Source organism: Lissotriton helveticus, chromosome 1_1 (assembly GCF_964261635.1).
Source record: "Lissotriton helveticus chromosome 1_1, aLisHel1.1, whole genome shotgun sequence".
NCBI lineage: Eukaryota > Metazoa > Chordata > Amphibia > Caudata > Salamandridae > Lissotriton > Lissotriton helveticus.
This window is the reverse complement of record NC_136057.1, coordinates 1,205,931,663-1,205,958,603: the sequence shown is the minus strand read 5'-3', so window position 1 is coordinate 1,205,958,603 and position 26,941 is coordinate 1,205,931,663. Positions and strand designations below refer to the sequence as shown.

The following is a 26,941-nucleotide window of genomic DNA, read 5'->3' as shown; positions in this document are numbered from 1 at the left end:
ATGCTTAACATACAATGGGAATTTATGCCAGAGTACTCTACATTAGTCATACACTCTTAATTTCCGTTACAGTTCTAGACAATATAACTAATGATTTGGGGCATGGTGTGTTTCAATATTCACTATGTCCTTTTGGAACTAAATGCATTTTGTATGTTAATGGTTTTTACACATATGATGGGCACATGGGGGACGGCATATATCCTCTAAAACAATAAGGGGATTTGATAAATTGCACAGTTCCAAAATGGCGGATCTGTTTCCCATACCTTTTGTGGTCTTAAATGTCATGAGTCCTTCAACTAGGTTAACGACTGTAAGGGAGAGTTGGCGCGCAATTTGCTGTAATCAGTTGCATTTAAAATAGTGGAATTTGTAAGACAAATTGTCAGTGAGCAAGGGCACAGCCGGTGCCCGAAACGCGTTTGACTAGGCTTCGCATCCTGTATGCACCAATAAAAGAAAATTCACCTGTAAATCCAGTCTGGCTGTGGCGTCATTTGGTGTCCCCGTTCGTGTCTGCACGGGAAGTGCATTGAGGGACAGGTTGGAGTTCGTCTATATCGGGATTGGTCTTTTCACCGATTTTACGAGGACCCCTCCCCACAAGTTGGCCTACGACACTGTGAGGACCGTTTTGGAAGTTTTGTTCGACATAGAGCAAATGAAATTGCCCCCCTGCTGAATACGGAGAATAGGCAGATCGCACAACCGAGTTCGAGCTATTGCTGAGGGGTACGTCGGAGGACGGGACCGGGGAACTGCACGCACGGTGAGCGAGCCTTTGAGTAATTAATAGCAGGTGGGGAGGTGCCACAAAAGCCAGCACGGTGGTATTGAAGTTGCTTTTGGCAACGGAGTCATATTCATACCCTTTGAACAGTCTATTTCTGCATAACTAAGCAGGGTGCAATGTCCGAGGAACGCGAAAGAGAGGAAGCGTTCGAAGAAATGTTTTCAAACTTGCCCAAAGTTGGTCCGGGAACGAGTCACAACAAAAGCACGAATGCCGAGATTAGTGGGAATCCGGATGTAAAAACTTTAATGAAAGCCCTTGAAAAAAACAGCCGCAGTGAACTCACCAAATGGTGGGAGATTCGATCCCTTGAAAAATATCATGAGGTGGGCAGGGTGCCTCGAGGGCTCCGGATAATGTTGGTCCCTTGTTTTGAAAACCCCAATCCCGCCTACTCAAAGCATGGGCTGAAAGCAATCTGGAACAATCTATGAGATTAGTTGATCTCCAGGTCGAATTTGCTCGAGTGGACAGAAAGGAAAATTTAGATGAAGTAGCCCTTATCAAGGAAGAACTACAGAAAACAGAGTTTGACAAAGACAAAGCCTATATAGATAAAACAATGAAAGAAATGCAAGATCGCCTCAAGAAACATGAGGATGTTATCAAAACTAGAAAAGCTTACAGGTTTGCCAGGGACCAGCAGGATTATGAGTTGGGGCAGATATACACTTTCGCTCGCAAATTTGATTACATGCGAAAACAGAGAGGAACAACCCCGGCGAGAGTAACACAAAGAGCTCAGAATGAGGAATTAAACACCAATACCTCAGATGCCATCAGTACTGATGGAAGCCTGGTCCCAAGCAGCGAAGACTCTGACAACAGTGACCCAGGTGCAAAACAAGGGGATATGGGGCAACTCACTTCGGCGGAAGAACTAGAATTCATTCGGGCACAACGCAAATCTACCCTACGCCCAAGGAACCAGAACCAACAACAAAACAAACAAAGAATTCCAGGAGAAGGCAGCGCAGGAAATGCGCAAGAGGCAAAAGGAAATCAGCAGCAGAAAAAACGCTTTTGGAAGCACAACAAAAATCAATAGAGGAAAACACCATTGCGAATCTCACTGATATTGAATTGAACACGGCTGAAAAACAATTGCTTTCCCTAGGCCTTTCATATTGCCCAGAGAGTAATTTTAACTACTGTAAAACACGTGTGGATGTCTTTAAGTTCATCAGGAAAATCAAATTAAAAAAGTACTACTCTATTAAAATGAACACGGACTCTAAAAAGAAAACGAACACCACAAAATCAACAGACCAGAGTGGTCTCTTAGTTAAAGATATCCCACTTCTGCGCACTATGAGAGCATTACGAGGAGCTGATAATGAATCCGCCAGTACTCAGGAAATGGCCAATGAGGAAGACATTGCAATTGGCCAAGCATCAAACAGCCCTTTCAAAATATCTTCTACCTTCATTCCTAATATGCCACGTGATGCCATTGACATCTATGCCGACCGCCTAACAGAGGAAATAAAGCTGTTGCCCATCAAAACTACTCGCGAATATCGACCCCAGAGATCTAAGAACGAAGATTACAATAAACTCATGCGCAAATTGAAACAAAACAGTGCCGTTGTCATGAATCAATCCGACAAAGGAGGTAATATCGTTCTACGGGGCAAAGCGGAGTATATGGCAGAAGCACACAGGCATCTCGACGACAAGGATTGCTATACTAGGGTAGATATGAAGGCTGTGAACAATATCCATGGTCAATATAAAAATGAACTTAATCAATGGAGACGTGAGGGCCTTATTACAAAGGATGAATTCAAGTTTCTGTGCAAAGAACACTCCACTATTCAAATATCTATTTCATCCCTAAGGTCCACAAGAAAACATCACCCACGCCGGGGCGACCTATTGTTTCTTCCATCAATGGCATATTTGAGAACACATCTAAGTACATTGACCACTATCTCCAAGAATTTGTGACAATTTTACCTGCTTACCTCAAAGACACTTCAGATTTTTTGTTTTTGTTGAACCAATGCGAATGGTCGGACAATCTGTTATTCATCACCATGGACATTGCGACGCTCTATATGAGCATAGAGCATACTGATGGACTTAGAGCAGTGAAGTTCTATTTAAGCAAAAGACCCATAGAAATGTACAAACATAATTGTATGCTACTCAAAATGATTGAGAAATGTCTAGAAAATAACATTTTTCTGTTTAATAACAATCTGTATAAACAACTCAGAGGAGTGGCAATGGGGGCATGTTTCTCCCCCAGCTACGCGGGGCTCCACGTGGGCTGGTGGGAGGAACATGTCCTCAGGGTTCTTTTTGCAACATCCTGTTCAGAAAATATTCTTAAATATTGGAGATATATTGATGATGTTTTCATCATATGGAAGGGAACAACACAAGAGGCAGAGAATTTTGTCAGTAACATCAATGACAATCAACTTAATCTAAGATTTACAGCTAACATGAGCCGAACAGTGGCAGATTTCCTTGATGTACATGTGGCAATTGTTGACACCAGATAACCACCAGCATTTTTAGAAAGACCACATCAGGAAATACAATCCTTCATGCTAGGAGTTTCCATCCGAAACATACTGTAGCTAGCATACCTTACGGTGAATTCTTGCGAATTCATCGTACATGCAGTCTAACATCTCTCAGAGATCTCCAGCAAGAAGAGGCCAAATCAAGACTCATAGCCAGGGGCTATTCACCCCACCTGTTAGATAATGCCAGGAAAAAGGCAAATGCACTGAACCGCCTGACCCTACTAAATCCCAACAGAAAAGACAATGTCACCAAACACGATGATACAAACAACAACCAAATTAGACTTATCACTGGTTTCAGTAGGCAGGCGAAACAAATAAGTCAAATTGTAAGACATGAATGGCCCATTATCATGTCTGATTTGGTATTAAAAGAGACAATGCCTAAAACCCCCACCATCACCTTCAGGCGCGCATTTTCAATGCGCAATGAGTTGGTTACCAGCAGCCCAGAAACCAAAAAAGGAAAAAATTGGTTGTCCCCTAAACATGGTTTCTTTAAATGCAGTTCATGCAGGGCATGCACTTTTGGGGTGAATACTACATCTTATACCACCCCATTTGACAAGACCCCAGTCCCCCTCAGATCCCACTTTACATGTCGCACAGAAAATGCAGTATATGTACTGCAATGCTCTTGCAATCCTATATATGTGGGGAGCACTAAACATCCAGCCCATGTTCGAATTTTACAACATATAAGAGCAATTGTCAACACGGATATAACATACCCCGTGGCTAGACATTTTGTGACCACTCACAATAAAGATTTAACAAATCTTCAATATTTTGTGATTGATGCAGTCGAGCAGGGCAAAAGGGGAGGAGATACAGGCAGAAAACTTCGCCAACTTGAGTCCAAATATATCATGAAACTTAACAGTAAGACTCCTGGGGGTCTTAACATGGGGGAAGATCTCCGTAATTTTCTCTAATTTCAACCATTTTCGACCATATGGACTCCAGGCTTGGGGACCATATCCATTAACGCGCTAGTTCGCATTAGCCTACAATATTGCAATATCTGTACATGCATCCCGACTCCCTATGGGCACTTTAAGAATTTTATCACAATATGACCTACAATACACTTTTTTTTGTATGTGGGCCTTTTAATCTCAATGAAACTCAATTCGTTAACCACTATATGCACTTTTATATATTTTTTGTCATAATCTATGGCAAGAGATATCCTCTTTTTTGCAAGCCTTTCAATTAAATTCGTTCTCCACTAAAATTCTGTATAACTCATATATGAGAAACACAGCACACCAACTCTCCATCACGAAAACCACATGTATAGTATGTTCACATTCCATGAGCCTATCTAGCATTTGAGCATTGTATATCATGTTACCATCAATAATCAGGCATTTTGGATTGTCTAGAAGTTAATTAAAGTGTATTGGTGGATTTCCAAATATTGGCAAATTTCATGTCTTTTGAAGACCCTTTTCATATATACTGTACGATTATGAATTTTTTCATTTAATGCTTGGTACATATGGTTGTATTTGCACACAGTAAATGTTTACAGCGGTTTAGATGAAATCAGCACGTTTGCATTGTTAAGGGCATAACATGCATTATGCAGTGAACTCTCATGTTATTCTTAAATGTGCTGATATGGAATAAGGTGGTACCTTAGCATATTTACATATAATGAACTCACAAATGTATATATTCTAGGGACACAATTGATTTAATCATGCTTAACATACAATGGGAATTTATGCCACAGTACTCTACATTAGTCATACACTCTTAATTTCCGTTACAGTTCTAGACAATATAACTAATGATTTGGGGCATGGTGTGTTTCAATATTCACTATGTCCTTTTGGAACTAAATGCATTTTGTATGTTAATGGTTTTTACACATATGATGGGCACATGGGGGACGGCATATATCCTCTAAAACAATAAGGGGATTTGATAAATTGCACAGTTCCAAAATGGCGGATCTGTTTCCCATACCTTTTGTGGTCTTAAATGTCATGAGTCCTTCAACTATGTTAACGACTGTAAGGGAGAGTTGGCGCGCAATTTGCTGTAATCAGTTGCATTTAAAATAGTGGAATTTGTAAGACAAATTGTCAGTGAGCAAGGGCACAGCCGGTGCCCGAAACGCGTTTGACTAGGCTTCGCATCCTGTATGCACCAATAAAAGAAATTCACCTGTAAATCCAGTCTAGCTGTGGCGTCATTTGGTGTCCCCGTTCGTGTCTGCACGGGAAGTGCATTGAGGGACAGGTTGGAGTTCATATATATATATATATATATATATATATATATATATATATATATATATATATATATATATATATTACCTACTGGCGGTCGCCAGTAGGTATATATAGTTAGGATTTTTTCTCTATGGGATTTTTGAAAATTCTATGTCTAATAACTTTGGCGTTCGTGGACGGAATTGGCAGAAATTTTCAGGAAAATTGAACATTTTGTTTCTGAGCAGCCCCTGGAAATTTGGGGGGGGGTTCGTCAAGGGGGGGCCGAGAAAAAAGGGGGGTCCCAAAACGCGTTTTTCCAATGTTAATTTCCATAGGGCGGTTGGCCTCACTTTTAGCCCGAACGGCTGAATGGATTTGCACGAAACTTGGCAAAATTGTAGGGACTGGTAGCCCGATGTGCCTTTGCTAGGTCTCAATATATGTGCTCCAGTGGATTTTGAGAAATTAACGTTCAAAAAAAGATATATATCTGTAACAGCGGACCGGGCAGCGCTCCGGTTCGCGTACTTTTCACGTTACGGAGCTTTGTGAAGCGAAGCTGATTGGTTCTCCGGCGTCTGTAAACATTCCAAACAGTCCGTAGCGGCCGCCATCTTGTCTCTCGGTAGGATCGAGAGACAAGAGGAGGCCAAAGCGAAGGGGCAAATGACCATAAGGGGGCATAGTAGATCCTCCCTGACCCCCTAGGTTTGATGTGGAGGTTTTAAAAGGGCCCCGCGGGGCAAAAAAAAATAATAATAATAATAATCGAACGGCTGAATGGATTTGCACGAAACTTGGCAAAATTGTAGGTACTGGTAGCCCGATGTGCCTTTGCTATGTCTCAATATATGTGCTCCAGTGGATTTTGAGAAATTAACGTTCAAAAAAAGATATATATCTGTGACAGCGGACCGGGCAGCGCTCCGCTTCGCGTACTTTTCGCGTTACGGAGCTTTGTGAAGCGAAGCTGATTGGTTCTCCGGCGTCTGTAAACATTCCAAACAGTCCGTAGCGGCCGCCATCTTGTCTCTCGGTAGGATCGAGAGACAAGAGGAGGCCAAAGCGAAGGGGCAAATGACCATAAGGGGGCATAGTAGATCCTCCCTGACCCCCTAGGTTTGATGTATCATTTTGCCAAGTTTGGTGTAATTCCGTTCAGCCATTCAGGCTGTAGACGTATCTAAATGTCCTATGGAAAATTGCATGTGGAAAACACATTTGAAAGTGTTGAAATTTAGAACCAATTAAAATGTTACTTTGGTTTTGTATTTGTGTGTGATGAAAGTTAATTGGTTATGTATATATCTAAAATGAGAGGAAACCACAGCCATTTTGTGATACTACTGTCTGAGGTACATTTGTGAGGAATTTTTGGTGCTCAATTTCTGGTGTTTGATTTACACAGTACTAACGCTTCTCCTACTTTCAAAAAGGTGAGTTGTTAATTTGTAAGGGGAACTATGTTGTACACTTTAAGATAATTTGAAAAATGTTTTCTGTTATTTATTTACAGTCCTTCTGTTATACTAAATACTTGATAAAGTTAGTTTTATATTATGTATTACTAAAAACGATAAATGAAAGTGATTATTTTTTTCTGCAATTTACAGCAAGAAATTTCAAAATAAAATGGATCACAATGAAGAGACCGTGGCAATTTCTTTTGAATTATCCACTACATTTATTGAAATTGACAGCACCAATAATGAAATATTCTCACAAGGAGGAGATGACTTGAATGATTTTTTTGATCAATCTCTTGACGGCGAATTTATCGAATGTTTGGAGACCATAGAGTTACAAGAATCATCATTGCAGACTTTTCATGCGGAGATTCCTGATGAGATGATTGAAGAGGAAATTCCTGATGAGGACATGTTACTAGTTCTTTCAAATTATGAAAATTCAGAAGAATATATTTATATTTAGAAATCAAAAATTGTTTGAGACATTATTCATTTTTATTTTTAATTTATGAGGTTGTAGCGAAGTGATTGTAGTATAAAATGAGACTTATAGTATAGAGTGCAACATTTTTATGTTACATAGTAAGTTTACTCATATTTACTTCCCTTCTCCCACTATATTATCTCCAATGTGTATTTGACATCTCTTCTTCATCTCCGGCCTCCTTTCTCTCACTGTCTGTCTCTGATGCATCCTATCGCTGCCATTTTGTGTAATTACAGAAGAGAGTAAAATAAAATAGTTCAGAACGTGAAAAGGGGGCAAAGTAGAGTACCCCTCACCCCCTAGGCCTTCTCAGGCGGTCCCAAAAGGATCAGTTCCTGCTTTCCTGAGAGATTATGGTATGAGTTCCATATACCACAATAACTTGCATTACAACATGCAAGATATCTACAGAGGACACGGTGTACATTTCTCAGATGAGGGGAACAGAGTCTTTCTCTTGAATTTTAGACTCTGCATCGGTACCTACTTGTAGGTACTTAAATCACCCACATACCACAACAGCTCTTTTTAGAGCTACCCTACCTCTAAGCACTCCAAATTCTTATTTTACACTATTTTCTTTCAAGGTTTTTCCCTGTGCTACGCTCAGGGTACGCGTACCTGGAAGCGTACATGGGAACGCACCCAGCGCTTACCCCGCAAAAATTTTTAAAAAAAATATTGTTTTTTTGCCCTTCAGGGTCCTTCTAGGCCCCCCTCAGAAAATCTAGGGGGTCAGGGGGGTCTACCCTGCCCCCTTTTAATCATTTCCCCCCATTTATTTTCACCTCTTGTGTCTCGATTCTACCGAGACACAAGATAACGGACTCTCCGGACTGTTTAGAATGTTGACAGACACCCAAGAGCCAATCAGCTTTCCCCTCGCGCACTTCCGTGGCGAGCAGGGTGCGCTCCCCGGTACGCGTACCGGTAAGCGCTAGAAGCGCGCATATAGATATATATGTGTTTTTGAAGTTAATTTAAAAAAAAAAACACTGGAGCAATTTTCACCAAATATAGAAAAGGCACTTCTGCGTACCAGTCCCTACAATTTTGCAAAGTTTGGTCTAATTCCGTTCAGCGGTTCGGGCTGTAGCCTTGTCTATTCGTCCTAAGGAAATTAACATGGGGGAAACATGTTTTGGGACCCCCCTTTTTTCTCGGCCCCCACTTCACGAATCCCCCCGAACCTTTCAGGGAAGGAGCAGAGCGGAGCTGGCCTTAATTTTGGAAAGTTACAGGCAGATCCCTCAATCTGCACCAAAGTTATTCCCAATAGAATGTTGCGGATTTCCTATGGAAATCAATCCTAACTATAACTACCTACTGGCGACTGCCAGTAGGTAATTACCTACTGGCGGTCGCCAGTAGTTACCTACTGGCGGTCGCCAGTAGGTATATATAGTTAGGATTTTTTCTCTATGGGATTTTTGAAAATTCTATGTCTAATAACTTTGGCGTTTGTGGACGGAATTGGCAGAAATTTTCAGGAAAATGGAACATTTTGTTTCTGAGCAGCCCCTGGAAATTTGGGGGGGGGGGGTTCGTCAAGGGGGGGCCGAGAAAAAAGGGGGGTCCCAAAACGCGTTTTTCCAATGTTAATTTCCATAGGGCGGTTGGCCTCACTTTTAGCCCGAACAGCTGAATGGATTTGCACGAAACTTGGCAAAATTTGTAGGGACTGGTAGCCCGATGTGCCTTTGCTAGGTCTCAATATATGTGCTCCAGGGGATTTTGAGAAATTAACGTTCAAAAAAAGATATATATCTGTAACAGCGGACCGGATGGTTCTCCGGCGTCTGTAAACATTCCAAACAGTCCGTAGCGGCCGCCATCTTGTCTCTCGGTAGGATCGAGAGACAAGAGGAGGCCAAAGCGAAGGGGCAAATGACCATAAGGGGGCATAGTAGATCCTCCCTGACCCCCTAGGTTTGATGTGGAGGTTTTAAAAGGGCCCCGCGGGGCAAAAAAAATAAAAATAATAATAATCGAACGGCTGAATGGATTTGCACGAAACTTGGCAAAATTGTAGGTACTGGTAGCCCGATGTGCCTTTGCTATGTCTCAATATATGTGCTCCAGTGGATTTTGAGAAATTAACGTTCAAAAAAAGATATATATCTGTGACAGCGGACCGGGCAGCGCTCCGCTTCGCGTACTTTTCGCGTTACGGAGCTTTGTGAAGCGAAGCTGATTGGTTCTCCGGCGTCTGTAAACATTCCAAACAGTCCGTAGCGGCCGCCATCTTGTCTCTCGGTAGGATCGAGAGACAAGAGGAGGCCAAAGCGAAGGGGCAAATGACCATAAGGGGGCATAGTAGATCCTCCCTGACCCCCTAGGTTTGATGTGGAGGTTTTAAAAGGGCCCCGCGGGCCTGGGGAGCGTACTACAAGGAAACAAGAATGATTGACTTTTAACTTATTGTATGTTTATAGACTTTTTTTCTTCTTTTTTTTCTGCTGAGTGACGTCTCGGCCTATCCCCACGGGATGCAGTCCCTACCATCTCGGCGTTTAAGCCCAGGGGGACCGGTAGTGTGGTAGAGATAACGTCTGTTAACGTTCGATTCGAAGGAAATCAGGAAGTGTTGATAAAAATTGTCTGCGCCATCTTGCCATTTTTCAAATGCAACACTTTTGTCGTGCACGGCAGCCATTTTAGATGCCTTGACCAGACCCACTCTCTGCACGCTGTCGATCCTTAGCATGGCTCCCCACCCTCGCAAGCATCTCCCCCAGGCACTGGTCACCCCCGCTCTCTGTCTTACGCATGGGCAATAAACCTCCCCCCATCTGCGCTGCTCTTCCCTGAGAATCACACCCTGTGCCTGTCCGACACCTCCCTTTCGCCCTATTCACTACCGCACCCTCTGACACTCCTCTTCCTCTGTGTCCGATTGTCCAGGCCGGTCCCAGGCTATCAGCTAGCCCTGCAGATGTAGTTTATGGCCCCAGCTGTAAAGAATCACCCCTCTTCAAAGGAGTTATAGTAGATCAAGGCCCACACCCGATGAGATCCGTCACACCACACGCGTTCCTACTATCTGAAAACCATTCTGTATTGTGATTGGGGAGGGGACCGAGCCTGAAGCGGAAGATTCCAGGGATGCCTCTTTGTACATCAAAGTTTTTACAATTATGTGTCACATTAAAAATATATAGCACTCCAACAAAGTAGTAGGATTATAAAACTTTAATAACTTATAAATATATACAACAAAACAAAAACAGTAAAAACATTTAAACATTTTTAGGGAAAAAGAAGGAAGTAGCGGTCGATTGTGCGAATAGTCCCAACGCAGCACAACGTCCAGATTTCTGGACGGCACCCAGGTGATGTTGCCTGGGTGCCGCACTGATTTCGGTATCCGGCGTGGGGCGTCGCGGGGGGTGGGTCATCAGTAGCGGTCTGTTGTGCGAATAGTTCCAAGGCAGCAGAACGATGGCACCAAGGTGATGTCCAGTAAGTTGCCGCCCTCCGAATAACGGCGTGGGGCGCCCCGGGGGGGGGGGGGTGAACGGGCCTCCCCAGGTGGAGGCTCGTCTGCTGTAGTGGGGCGCCCCTTTACCGTTTCAGTTGCCATTCCGTCCGCTTTTGGTCCACTGTGTCAAAATCCGCCATTCAGCTGAGTTGCGCCCACTCTTGCGGTGCAGCGATAGGCGGCTGCCACAGGACTCTCAAAATGGCGGCAGGCTCTTTCCTTTTTGGGCCTGGTCCACTGAAATGGCCCTGGGACACCTTGGAAATCGGACGCTAGTCTGCTAGGTCTTGGACCCCATTCTCGAAAGCGTTCCCTCAGCCTTGAGGATTGTACAAAAGTCTTGGGGGCCCGACTCCTGCAGGCTTCCGGTGGGGAGCGGCTGCCATGATTGCTCGCGGAATGACCACGACGGAGCCACGAGATGGTGGTGCTTTCATGCTGACGCCAGCTTCAGTCTGAAACATCCAGAAACAAGGTGGGGCTTTCATCGTTTGGGAAAAAAAAAAGTTTTCATCCAATGAAAAGTGTTATTTTTAGGTCATATGATCAAGCCTTCCATCATTAGGAAACCAAAAGTAAAATGAACCAATGAAAAGTTTTATAAACAAGTCACATGACCTGTTATGCGGCATAGGGTATAAAAAGCGTAGAAAATCCGTTGGCACGTCTAGCAAGTTGCCGCACTGGTGTGGCCATCGTACGATGCTGAAAGTGGGCGTGGGGCGCCCCGTTGGCCTGTGAGGTGGCGTCAGTAGCGGACCGATGTGCGAATGGGGCCAAAGGCAGCGCAACGCGCCAAGATCCGGATGGCACCGAGGTGGTGTCATAGTTGAGAGTTCTGTGCAGCGGTTGTAACACTGTCTGAAGCTTATTTGCAGCTGCTGCAGCTTCACTACGCGCCAAGATCCGGATGGCACCGAGGTGGTGTCTAGCAAGTTGCCGCACTGGTGTGGCCATCCTATAATGCTGAAAGTCGGTGTGGGGCGCCTCGTTGGCCTGTGAGTTCGCGTCAGTAGCGGACTGATGTGCGAATAGGCCGAAGGCAGCACAACGCGCCAAGATCCGGATGGCACCGAGGTGGTGTCTAGCAAGTTGCCCCACTGGTGTGGCCATCCTACAATGCTGAAAGTGGGCGTGGGGCGCCCCGTTGGCCTGTGAGGTGGCGTCAGTAGCGGACCGATGTGCGAATGGGGCCAAAGGCAGTGCAACGCGCCAAGATCCGGATGGCACCGAGGTGGTGTCTAGCAAGCTATGCAGCTGAGTTGCGTGCGCACTTGCGGCGAATAGGTCGAAGGCAGCACAACAATGTTTTCTGAATAGAAGACACCACAAGGCGCTGAGATTCGGTTGGCACCGAGGTGGTGTCTAGCAAGTTGCCGCATTGGTGTGGCCATCCTACAATCCTGCTCCGAATAACGGCGTGGGGTGCCCGAAGGGGGGGGGGGAGGCGGCGTGAACGGCCTTCCCAGGTGGAGGCTCGTCTGCTGTAGTGGGGCGCCCCTTTACCGTTTCAGTTGCCATTCAGCTGAGTTTCGGCCGCTCTTGATGCTACAGCGACAGGCGGCTGCAACAGGACTCTCAAAATGGCGGCCTGTCCTTTGGATTTGGGCCTGGTCCACTAAAATGGCCCTGGGACACCTTAGAACTCGGACGCTCGAATTTTTTTTCCTTTCCTCTACATGCAAAAAAGGTAAATTCCCGGTACGTTACACGCTTCATCTGCCACGATGTACTCTCCAGAGGAACCGAAAAAAAATATAGTTATGGTAACTATACCATGCATCGTCATATGGAGAGGTGGCACCGATTAATTATAGTGCTGCATAAAAGAGAGATTTGGAGGAGAACCCCCGACCTGCCAGTACATTCATCAAAGAACTGGCACTGACAGCATCAGAGGCAAGGGAAACGGTCCCAAATATTTAGAAGAACTTTGGAAAGATTAAAATGACATGTTTAGATTGTGGCAAATTAATTTCATGTGGACAGATGAGTGTTACTCTAATAAATACAGCATATGAACATCATCATAGTCGATGGTTGGTAGAGACATTTTGACTATATCCTGGACCTGCCCGTCCTCGCCCAAAATGGCGCCAGAATAAATGGGAGTCATAACTCCTTGTTGTGTACTGGTTGCAGAACATTGAAATCACGAGGTACGTATGCAGTTTTGAAGCACATGGCGGGCGTGGACGAGAATTGATTGAATATTTCGACATCCCTATTGATATTAAGTTCTGATGTGTTATTGATTACTGTACTATTGAAAGTTCGAATTAACGTCACCCATGGTACTTGCCCGCAAATGTATATCTAGATAATTTTATTGTAACTGGCCCTGTCGTATTTTAATTATAAAATGTACGTCCACCGATTCCGCAACTGTTAGACACCTTAGTTCTTGCAACCTAATGGCCCGCCCGTTACGTTCCTCTACAGTGTAAATGTCTACTCATCATATACGATTACAGTTTGCTCCGTGGCCGGCCCACGTGGTTATAGGCCCGTATTTGTATACTGACATTTTCACAATAAAGGTTTTTAAAAGAAAACATGGTAGTAGTATTTACATTGGTAAAGTTTTTAATAATAGTCACTGTTTTAGAATCAGTAAAAGGCAAGTGAAATAAAGCATTCGAATTACATGAAGGGTAAAAGGTATAATACGCAGGAACGCAGTAAAGATAAATGGTCAAGGGTTGTTGTGTTTTCTACTCCTGCAACATAAAGTGATCAATAAGAATCTGATATTCTGGCGTATCGGCGACTAAGACAGCAGGCCGACCCTCTTTTGCTCAACGGCTCCGTCATGGGACGAAGAAACGCCCTTTTTCTCGAAAAAGGAATATATTTTACTTGCAGGACAGTTGTAAATTTTCCGGGAAAGTACATTAGCCTGGAACATTATAACATATGTTTAAGAAAAAATAATGTTCGAAAGTAATAAAAAGCGTAATTTTTAGGTCATATGACCAAGCCTTTCATCATTAGAATAAGAAAAGTAAAATGAACCAATGAAAAGTTTTATTAACAAGTTACATGATCTGTTATGCTTACGTTACGCGCTGCGCGCCGCGCCCCGGATCACTTCCGGATGCGCTAACGCGGCGCGTCATATGACGCATTACGCGACAACGCAGGTCCAGAATATAGTCAAAATGTCTCCACCAACCAGCGGTCGGAACACAACCCCTTTCAGCAGGCTAAATAGTTCTGTTAAATGACAACAGATCCCCTAATGACTGCTGCCCCCCTCAGGTTCTCAAAGGAGCCTTCCTTGCTTGCCCGGGCCCTCCGCTAGCATTACTCAACAACTCTCTTGCTACCGGAGTGGTCCCATCTTCTTTCAAGCAAGCTGCCATTTTACCAATTCTTAAGAAACCCAATGCAGACCCTACCATACTCAGTAATTACAGACCTATTTCCCTCCTCCCCTACTTAGGCAAGATTCTGGAAACTTACGTGACCCGCTGCCTGAGCTCTTTCATAGAACAATCTTTGTTTTTGGATCCTCAACAAGCTGGATTTAGACCCCTCCATTCCACCGAGGCGGTCATAGTGGCAGTCATGGACACCCTCAGGAAAGGAGCTGACAAGAACATCGCTCAAGCCCTTGTCCTATTGGATCTCTCTGCGGCGTTTGACACGGTCGATCACACCATCTTGATCGACCGTGTCTCCAACGCCGGCATCCAAGGAGTGGCCCTTGACTGGCTTAAATCCTTCCTCCACCAACGCTCACAGTCCGTTCACTTTTCCACCTTCTCTGCGCCCTACACTCTCCTTCACTGTGGAGTCCCACAAGGCTCGGCACTATCCCCTCTTCTTTTTAATTTATACCTCCAACCACTGTTAGCCACACTCCGCTACTTTCCGGTCACAATTTACAATTATGCCGATGATTTGCAGTTAATTTTCCCTGTCGATTCCCTCCCCCCTTCCTGCACTAATTTTCAGTCTACTATGCTAACCATAGCTGAGTGGATGTACCACAGCCACTTAAAGTTAAACCCCACCAAGACTGAGCTCGTCTTGGTGGGTGGCCCCAATCACCCATGGAATGCCTCCTTTTGGCCTACATCTCTGGGGACGGCACCCACTCCTGTGAGCTCAGTCAAAAGCCTGGGGGTGACCATCTCCCAAGATCTTTCTATGAGACCCCACATCAACGCGGTAACTTCTGCCTGCTTTTTCCATCTCAGGCGTATTCGCAAGATTAGTAGGTTTCTAAACAAAGAAGCCCTGACCCAGGTAGTCATTGCTCTCATCACCTCCAGGCTTGACTACGCCAACATCTTGTACGCAGGAATTCCGGCATGTCACCTTCATCGACTTCAGTTGGTGCAGAACCAAGCTGCCCGCTTGATTTTCTGCCAGCCCAAACACCAGCACGTCACTCCCTTACTCCGCAGTCTGCATTGGCTCCCTGTCTCAAAACGGTGTATCTTCAAACTGGCATGCACCACCTTTAGGGCCCTAGAGGACGCGGCCCCTAAGTCTATTTCATCAGCCTTGACCCGTCATACTCCTGCCAGAGCTCTGCGCTCAGCATCTTTGAATCTCCTTGAGGTCCCCAGATTTAAAAGAAAAAGGCACGGTGGCCTGAGCTTCTCTGTCTTGGCTCCCGCCACCTGGAATTCCCTACCCCTCTCTCTTCGTCTCTGTCCTAAGTACGATAGCTTCCGAACTCTCTTAAAAACTTTGCTCTTTCAAGCGGCTTATGATTAATCCCCCTTTCCTGGATCACCGCAATCTTTATCAAGAGCGCCAAGAAACCGATGGTGATAGTGCGCTGTATAAATATTTTTTAGAATAGAATTAGAATTAGAACAGAAGGGACAGGCAACAAGAACCATCAGTCAAAGAGGGGAGGGCAAGTTCTTCTCTACCGGGTCACGTTGGGGCGCTACCGGAACTGATCGAATTGGTAGTCTACAGAGTTTCTGGATGTTTCAGACTGAAGCTGGCGTTAGCATGAGAGCACCACCATTTCGTAGCTCCGTCGTGGCCATTCCACGAGCAATCATGCTAGCCGCTCCCCACCAGAAGCCTGCGGGAGTCGGGGGCCCCCCAAGACTTTTGTAGAATCTTCAAGGCTGAGGGGACGCTTTCGAGAATGGAGCCCAAGCTCTAGCAGACAAGCGTCCGAGTTCCAAGGTGTCGCAGGGCCATTTTAGTGGACCACGCCCAAATCTGAAGAGCCGGCCGCCATTTTGAGAGTCCTGTGGCAGCCGCCTATCGCTGCACCGCAAGAGCGGGAGCAACTCAACTACATGGTGAGCGAGACGTTGTAGTCGAAAGAGCGGGCGGTAAACAGCTGAATAGCGGAAGAGGCACAGTGTAGCAAAAGCGGGCGGAATGGCAACTGAAATGGTAAAGGGGCGCCCCACTACAGCGTGTCTTTAGGTGAAACGGATTGTGGGACAAGGTCAAGAATGGAAGAGTTACCAAAAGGCAAAAAGTTCCGCTTGATCCCGGGAGCTGGCCACCTATGTCGGGGGCGATCTCAGGCCACACCAGGAGAACACGACTTGGGGAGGGGGCCGGAGCCAAGCGCCCCCTCCGAGTCCGCGCCATCACACCGTCCCTCGGGGGCCTCCGTTAAGCGGTTCAGGGTGGCACCGCATCACATTGTTTACAAATGCAGTAACGTACTCAAACAGCCCCCACTTACTTTTAGAATAGTGAAGATGAAGCAAGTGCAAATAGGCTTCAGACAGTGTTACAAGCACTCTTCAAAACTTTGAATCATCAGAGTGCATGAGTTTCATGCTCGATCGATTGAGCTAGCCGGATCGGGCAACAAAAAGTTTAAAATAGTTATGTAAATAGTTGTTTAATAAAATGTTTTACCCTGTTACTTTGCTGGTGTGTTGTATATATTTGCATAGAGTTTATCGTTATTTTGGGCGGGGTGGGTGGCGGAGCCGAGCTGTCTTGCAGCCATCATGGTGTGGAGTTCAGTTCATCTCACTAGTTTCGTATTTGTCATGAGGGGTTGTTCCTAATGTTTCTATTTTAGCGAGGTCAAAAAGAGATCCCATTAGTGGCCTACTGATTTTGCTCGATTCCTTTTGTTTTTTTACATGATTTTTCGCTATCTGCAAAGACTAAACAGAGTATTGCGACTCTGTGCTTGTTTGTAAATAGAGAATGAACCAAAGAGAACCAATTCTAAAACAGTAAATGCTTGGATAACAATCAATCAAATGGAGAGAGAAGCAGGCACGACGGATTACAACGGGGGCAAAGGCCTGCGTTAACTACCCTTCACTATCTGCAAAGAGAGAGTACTCCTAATAGAAATGAGGGGGGGGGGCAGCATTCAAAGCAGATCAGTGTGCATAAACACGAAAATGTTTTTTCTTACCACGTACTTGACATTCGACAGCTTATGATATTTGCTATTAAAAAACCATTGAAATTCACTGAAAGAACCATAGGTTATAGACCATATATAGTTAGGAATTAGCATTTACAAAACCTTGAAAATTCACTGAAAAAACCATAGGTTATAGACCATATATAGTTAGGAATTAGCATTTAAAAAACCTTTTTTTACTCACACAAAACCATTGAAATTCCATATATAGTTAGTAGTACTAACTATATATCGCGCACCCGCAATCCACTGCTGATCATGTCACATATTACATCATTCATGACATGGTCAGTGACATCACTGATGACATCACTGATGACATCTCAAATGACATCACTGATGACATCTCAAATGACATCACTGATGACATCACTGATGACATCTCAAATGACATCACTGATGACATCACTGATGACATCTCATTTGACATTACTGATCACATCACTGATGACATCATTCATGTGATAATACGATGAACCTCTTCAGACTCTAATATAACCTTAGATACACTCAGTGTAAACAGACACTCACAGACTGTCACTCATCCATGGAGTTACTTACACACCTAGTCAGTCATGCAAAGAATCAATCACACCTCAATTTCCTCAACTATACAGTTATACACACCTTACTTATTCAAACATATACTAACACATATTTACTCTCTTTTACAATCCCTGATACAAGTTCACAATCATCCATACAGCCACTCACACATTCACTGGCTCTTATGCACAGTTATTTATATATGCCAACTCTCACATGTACTGTGTTTTACATATGTACTTACTTTGACATGTAGCACTGAGATATCCATTCACTCACCAATGCACAGAGTCATACACCTCCCAGCCACCCACACACACACTCAGTCTCCCATACAAATACTTCAGCAACCAATCAATAACCCATATACTTACTCATATAGCTACTGATCAACACATGCAGCAGTTTACAGAACAACAAACATAGTGATGCACAAATTAACACAGTTCAGTCACTAACCCATGCACTCAGTGAGACACATTTAACCACTCACTCATACAGTCAGTCATGCACCTACTAAATCCTTCATCCAGACACTTCTACATCCACTCATTCTTCAATATGTAAGACATATTTTAACTTTACAGAAATACACAGTCACTGGATGTTGTCATCAGTGATGTCATTTGAGATGTCATCAGTGATGTCATCAGTGATGTCATTTGAGATGTCATCAGTGATGTCATCAGTGATGTCACTGACCATGTCATGAATGATGTAATATGTGACATGATCAGCAGTGGATTGCGGGTGCGCGATATATAGTTAGTACTACTAACTATATATGGAATTTCAATGGTTTTGTGTGAGTAAAAAAAGGTTTTTTAAATGCTAATTCCTAACTATATATGGTCTATAACCTATGTTTTTTTCAGTGAATATATAAATATATATATATATATGTATATATATATATGACCCCTGTTGGGCGTCACAGACAATTTGCGTCTGCTTTTGGATCGAGGAGAAACAGTTGCGCTGATCTTGCTCGATCTCAGCGCAGCTTTTGATACTGTGTTACACAGTATCCTTCTCAAATCCCTTGCTGCCATTGGCATTGGCAACAAAGCATTGGACTGGCTTGCATCTTTTTTGTCTGACCGCACTTTTCAAATTTTCTCTAAATCATCGTCCTCTAAGAGTCACTCCTCCCCCCATGGGGTACCCCAAGGGTCTATTCTCAGCCCTCTGCTTTTTAATTTGTATGTCACACCTTTAGCTTATGTTGCACAATGTTCGGGACTAAATCTCTTTTCATACGCCGATGATTCACAAATTGTTTTCTCACTCACCCAAATTGATCCCATGGCCCCCTCCCCTTTGCGAACTGGACTCAGCAAGATAGCCGAATGGATGAATAACAACCTACTTATGTTAAATGGCGGGAAGACGGAGGTCCTGATTCTTGGCAACAACCCCGATCTCTGGAACCTCACTCATTGGCCCATTTCCATGGGTCCCCTTCCAACTCCATCTGAACAAGTACGAAACTTGGGAGTTAATATCGACAGAGGTCTTACCATGAAAGATCAGGTCAACAGAGTCACAGCCATCTGTTTTACCATCTTACGATGGCTGCGTAAAATCTTCTGGATGATCCCCATAAACACCCAGAGATCTGTAGTGAACGCCTTGGTGACCTCCAAATTGGATTACGGAAACGTGCTCTATCTGGGGTCTCCAAAGGCCGTCATACATCGCCTTCAGCTAGTCCAAAATGCTGCAGCTCGGCTCCTCTGTGGTGGTCGTAAACGTGACCACATCACAGAACGCCTGAGAGAACTACATTGGCTTCGTGTTGAAAACCGGATCAAATTTAAAGCGCTGTGCTTTATGCACAAGATCAAAGCCGGATCAGCACCCCTCTACCTTCAAGCCCTTGTCAGTCCTTACCATCCAGCTCGCTCCCTTCGTTCCTCCTCTCACCATCTTTTCAATGTACCCAGGTTCAAACTTACCAGAATGGGAGGTAGTTCCTTTTCGAACATAGGACCCAGACTGTGGAATTCACTTCCACTGTCCCTACGGATGGAAAATACTCACACGCTATTTCGCAGAGCAGTAAAGACCTGGCTCTTTGACCTTTAATTCTTCTGTCTCATGTTGTTGGTCTGTCTCTTAGCGCCGGGAAACCCTTACGGGTAGCTGTCGCGCTCAATAAAATCAATTAATAATTAAAAAATAAATATATATATGTATGTATATATATATGTATGTATATATGTATGTATATATATATATGTATGTATATATATATATGTATGTATGTATATATATGTATATATATATATATATATATATATATATATATATATATACATGGAGATACGGAGCATTGAGGAAGATATGGCTAAAATGGAGGAGAGCAAAGAAACGATTGATACTATGCGAACACAGATGAAAATAAGACTTGGTAAATATGAGCAAAAAATAAGAATGCGAAAACAAGAAAAATTTGACCGTGATCAAAGAGATTACTCCATGGGCCGGGTTCTCACGTTTGCGAGAAAATTTGATGCTCCAAGAAAGGAGCTCAACAAGAAGAGAGGACAGCCACAGACACGGAGAATAGAAACCTCGGAATCCAGCGCGACTGAAAATGAGTCGGCGGACGAAACAACAACGAGGGAACGAGGCCAAGCAAGTACATCTGGGTTGACACCTTTTCAGGGCGAATACCAAGTAATACAGTACACATGGCTACGGGGAGGAAAGAACAAACCCCCGGAACAAGAAGAAGAAAGACAAGACGAGGAGGAGGGGGCAGGAGGCGGAAGAGGACGCGGGAGGCCCAAGAGATCGAACTGGGTGAATCGCAAGAGAGTACAGTAGATAGCATAACTGTCATAAATTTAACATCAAGAATCCTCAATGAGACCGAGAAGAAAGTTCTAAGCCTAGGTCTTAGTTTCTGCCCCACCAGCCATTTGGAGTACACGCAAACGCGTATTGATCTTTTCAACTTCGTCCGAAGATTGAAACTACACAAGTATTTTAAAACCAGACCATCCTTGCATAATGTAGTAAGACCACAAAAAAGAGCGTCCGTGACTGATGCATTAAGAGGTACAGATCTACCAGCGGTGGAAATAGCACAGAGCCTAGCCTTGGAAGAATATGGCAGCCAACTTCCATCCACCACCGAGGACGAAGCAACCAGAGCATCAACTATTGGCATTCCACAAGAAAGGGAGGAAAGCGGATATAAATTAAGATCTCATTTTAACCCGCAACTAACATTGGATGCAATAGACATATTCTCTGAGGCAATGATCAATGATCTGTTAAGATTCAGAATGAAACGTAGCAAAGATGTGAAGAACAAAGGACACAACAATATGAATGCAGATGAACGAAAGGCAATGCTTGATTTAATGCAGGATAAGAACGTGATAATCAAGCCTTCAGATAAAGGTGGGAACGTTGTTCTTCAAACCAGAGATAATTATTGCAAAGAAGCAATGCAACAACTAAGCAATGCAGTAAATTATGAACGGTCCTCCAACGAAATGTATATGACAAGCATACAGGAATATGATACTATGATCTCGGAGTGGTACCGCAAAAATATGCTGGGTAAGGACGAGTATTTATTCCTAAGGAGCAACAATCCAACTATCCCAACCTTTTATCATATTCCAAAGATTCATAAAAACTGCAATAACCCACCGGGTAGACCGATCATTTCCTCTCAAAACAGCCTAACTGAACATCTTTCTACTTTCATAGATCATTTTCTTCATCCGCTGGTGGAGCAATTGGATTCCTATGTGAAGGACACAAAGGATTTTTTATCTAAACTTGATCAAATTAAATGGGACTCCAATTACAGGATGCTAGTACTTGATATAGCAAGCCTGTATACTTGCATCAGTCACGAGAAAGGCATCAGAGCAGTGGAATACTACTTGAAAAAACGACAACTGAGGTTTTTGGAGCACAATCAAATGCTGGCAATCTTTGTAGAATTCTGTTTAAAGAATAATATCTTTTTATTTGAGGACGTCCACTACAGACAAGTGTCTGGAACCGCGATGGGTACTTGCTTTGCCCCCAGCTACGCGAATTTATTCGTGGGCTGGTGGGAGGAGCAAGTACCCAGGTCGCTGGAGATCGACGGTGAAAAAGGCAGTGTGATCAAGTGGTGTCGTTACATCGACGATCTGTTTATAATATGGCAAGGATCGGAACACACCGCGAAGGCCTACATAGATGTCCTCAACGTCAATGATATGAATCTCAAGTTCAGTGGCACTATAAGTAACACGTGTGTAGAATACTTAGATTTAAAAGTATTCATTGTGGATAACAACATAGAAACAGCCCTTTTCCGCAAAAGTACAGCGGGCAACTCAATATTATATGCCACGAGTAATCATCCATCGGCATTAATACAAAGCATACCTTATGGAGAGTTGCTCAGGCTAAGACGGAACAGTTCTAGAGATTCAGATTTTAAGATTGCAGCATCAGCATGTATCAGTAGATTCTCGCAAAGAGGATATGCAATGTCAACGCTTCAAAGTGCGTTACAAAAGGTGAATGCACTGAATAGATCAAATCTACTGACAGAGCGGGATCATTCTGCCATGGATAAACAGAAAGAACAGGGTAAATTCCGGCTGGTAACTCCCTATTCGGCGGAAGCAAATTATTTAAAACGCATGATGAGAAAGAACTGGCACATTTTAAAAACCGACAGTTGCATCAAGGATGACATTCCGGAGCACCCTTTGGTAACTTTCAAGAAATCAAGATCATTGAAAGACATGTTGGTTCAAAGTCATTTAAAGAAAGCTGAGAAGAAAACCAACAGACTGGCAGACCTAAAAGGCTTCCACCCATGCTACCATTGCAAAGCCTGTGCACACAGCAGAAGGGTAAAAACCTATGAGATTCCGGACATAGGGATAACAAAAACAATCAATAAATACATCACATGCAATACACCCTATGCAGTATATTGTCTTAAGTGCCCATGTGGATTAATGTATATCGGGAGCACAATCAAACCCCTGAAATTGAGAATTTTGGAACATCTACGAGCAATCGACAAAAATGATCAGTCATATCCTGTGGCTCGACATTTCCAGCAGGAACACTCAAGCAATAGAAATCAACTGCAATATTTTGGGCTTGATCATATACCAGAAAATCCCAGGGGTGGTGATAGACTGCAAAGTTTAAGGAGACTGGAGTCTCGCTACATTATTGATTTAATGACAAAATACCCTAAAGGCTTGAATGCGGGGGAGGAACTGGCCTCTCACATAGGCCAGTAGTAAGAAAAGTAGCCAGTATAATATGCACATCTATGATGAACTGAGAACTGCAAATGTGTATATATGTATAAATGTAGTTATGAGCCTTACAAATGATTGAATTCGTGATACCAAATAGGTTTGTTGAAGCAACATGTATAATAGGATTTAGAACTGGGTGCAACAAAATTATGATAAAGGGGAAATGGATTAGAAGACTAAGTGTAGTTATGGTTATGGATTATAAGTCACTGATAATGGGTTCACTTATTAGTATTCTGTTTCGTTAAACTTTGCTTTTTTGTGGAACTTCAGAAGTGTGAATTTTGAGAATAATTAATGATACTGAAGATTATAGTTTAAATAGTGGGACGGAACATAAAATGATTCAAGGGTGAATTGCCGATCCACGGCGATATGGTTTTTTATTGGCATTGTTTGCGGTCCAGCACATTGATTTTTTAATTGTTTACATTGTGATTTATGTATGGTACTTTAATATCTGCCAGTACAAAAAGGTTTTCTGCCGATTCACGGCGTGATGCAATCAAACATGATAGCGAACTAGCGCGTAATTCTAGCGGCATTTAATCACAAATGTCAACAATTTGCTGGTATTTCAGGGGGCGTAATCATGTAGGATAGCCCTTGAAGTGCAGTGTGACTCGCAAAATGTCGTTTACTGTTAACATCTCCAATATGGAGGAATTAATGATTGTCCCTTGTTTGTTTCGCCCAAAAAATCACGTGTGCACGCTAACAAAAACATGGCGCTCACCATCAATGTTTGTGACATTGAGGAAGGCGGAGCGCCGAAACGCGTCTGTTACAAACTGTAAAATAAACTACTGAAAACGACCCCCGGAGTGCGTGGTTTCTTTCCTTCGGACAGTCTGGCAGAAACCGTGAGCTGGATATATATATATATATATATATATATATATATATATATATATATATATATATATCTCAGTGGTGTAAGTAAATTCTACTGCCCACATATGACATTTAACTTCTATGCCACTGGTGCTTTTATCACGGTGACTTACCATGGCCTTACTGGAAACATTAAATGGGCAGTTTCTTTTAACCAATATTACATTTTGTTTGGAGAAAAAAAACACATGCCCTGGGATACCGAATATCAGTGTCGCAGCCACCAGAATCATAATATCAGACAAATTCAATCCATATGTAGCCAAAAAACCTACGCAGATCACACAGAAAAAGTGAATTTGCTACATGAGGAATACCTATATTTTTGTATAATAGCCTATCACATAATAGGGTCACTTCCTTCTTTCTTTACAATTGAGAAAGAGGGAAACTCACCTATACAACTTCTGGGTTCTAGTTCCAGTTTCAACACTTGGTTAAAATCATGTAATTCTGTGATACTGTGAAATGCAAATGAAAATTCCTACACCCATGATGTTGTTTCTATTACACTTTTAACGTGGCTGGATTCATTGTTGCCGAGCCAGATCAGCACTCCATGAGTACCAATACCTAAATATATACTATGCAAGATCGATGATAGGTGAATTTAGACCAAAATTGTTTAAATAGGCATTGGCGAAAATAAGGAAGGCCTTGTTTACTTAGCTAATGAAAGTTATCTGAAATAATTAACTACATTGCTGTCTAGCTCTTTCTCAGATTGAAGGTGAACGGTTGAATATGATGCTTTTACTTGTCCTCTTCACTTACAGTTGACCTCTTCAATCATTTTTGCCGGGACGGCCCTTCTACTTTGTCACCCTCTGTTTTGGAAAGTATGAAGATTTCCACAGTCATGAAGTGCACAGGCATAAGACGGTGCTCTCTTCATCTCAGTGTCAAAGGGACATTGCATCTGGATGGTATGTCACACAAAGCTTTCTAATAAATTAAGCCACGCAAACGTACTGTAAACACACGGGGCAGAATTACAAGCCCCTTGCGCCACTTTTGCGTCACTTTTCCCATGTTAACTCTGACGCAAAAGTGGCGCAACGGGCTTGTAAATCTGCCCATGCTTTTTATAATTTATGCAAAACGATGTGGTGCCCAATTGGGACAGCGTCATTCTTGGGACGATGTATTGCACTTAAAAGCAAATGTTAGTCCAATCTTATTCTCAGATTGCGGCCTCGGTCTCCCTCTGTGCCATGTTCCATAATCTCAATCAATTACCAAGATTAATTTTTCTCTGGCTACAATTGGCATACTTTCACCATTGGAAAAGTGGTGAGGAAGAGATATTACATCTCCTTTCCTTCCCTGATGACATCTATGCAAGTGTCAGACTCATCAGAGGATCTGACATCATAAGATAATTGACGCAAATGAAATCATATGATGAACACTCATACAAGTGCAGCCTCATTACGTGTGCAGTGGTAATCACGAGGGGGCGGTCACCCGGATGTTACCAGCCCCATTGGGACTAAACAATCTGTATTAACTCCTTACTCTGGAGTATTCCCCCACCCCTGCGTCTTTGGCCATTAAAAAGCTGATGAAATCTAATGGTGAAATTTCAGGCATATGGTACAGAATCACAGATTACCATGTCAATCACCCATATCTCACCACCAGGAGTATTCCGGTCCAGGGAGTTACCAATGTCTCAGCTATGGGTATCTGAGGGTGGGGGTTACTGGACAGAGAACCATCATGACCTGTAATGGGCCACTTAATATATAATCATTACAGGACTTTAAATGCCACAATTTACGCGAAGAGCATGCATAGGAGTTGAGTTTAGAGGTCATATTTGCAAACCTATGGTGATGTATAAATATTGTATTTAGAGTTTGGCAAGTCGGGAATTGTCCTACCAAATTTGGGGCGCTGCCTGTCTCATTTAGAGGTGAAGAACTGATGGGATTCACACTGCAGGCCATCCGACAACATTCCTGCATACGTTCTGCTAGCTTTAGAGCAATGAAAGGCCTACCCTCCTTAGGGTGGGCCTTCCGAAACAATGTTTAAAGTATGCGACTTCCGTAACCGGCACAGCAGTCACAGAGAGGAAAATAAAACAATGGTCCCATGCTCAGGGACAAACCTTCATGTGCGTCATGGAGATTGATTTTTTTATGCAGAAATAACCCACGATTTCGATTCCTGTTTCTGCAAAATGAAAGAAAATAATGCCAACCAGCGCCAATGAACTTTTAACCATTGGCATTTCAATTTTGTGCAAACTGCATCTGTTGCACAGGCAGAAGCACTTTGTCCGAATGATCCCCACTGTTAGGGATCTGTAAGTATGGTAGCTGGAATTTTGTCAGTAGGATGGAGGCGAGGCCCTCCGCTACCCTGGCAGCAGTGGTGGCTCTTCCGCTAAGGCGGAGGAGCGTTGTCCCACTGCTTTATGCATTGTAAATAAAGGAAAAATAAAATGATAATAACTCGAGGTTATTATCATTTTATAAAATGATAATAACTCATGGTTATTATTTTATTTTTTCATTTTGCGGCGTCTTTGTGGGGTGGGGCTGCTCTCAGAGCAGGGGGAGGAGTGATTTGCACTCCCCTTGTGAGCATGAGTGGCTGGCCGGCACTCTCGGGCCGCGCGAAAACAGTCATGCGCACATAGCATGTTCTCCATGCAGGCTGCCTACAGCTTGCATGGAGAACATGCCCATCCCTCCAGCCACTCGCTGAGTGCCATGTCACGGCGCTCAGACCAATCACAGCGCAGCAGTAAAGTGTTGTGATTGGCTGCGAGGAGCATGGGAGCCCTGGTGCTTCCTGCTTC

At 43.5% G+C, this 26,941-nt stretch overlaps 1 protein-coding gene across 2 annotated transcripts in view; it reads left to right on the top strand.

Moving 5' to 3' along the window:
- The window catches only part of IL17REL (interleukin 17 receptor E like), a 705,004-nt gene that overhangs the window by 232,081 nt on the left and 445,982 nt on the right, over positions 1–26,941 (top strand). For both annotated transcript variants that reach the window (XM_078679532.1, XM_078679543.1), the window contains one exon: positions 24,906–25,055. In XM_078679532.1, coding sequence (XP_078535658.1) covers positions 24,906–25,055 — 150 coding nt within the window. The remainder of the gene's footprint in view (positions 1–24,905; positions 25,056–26,941) is intronic.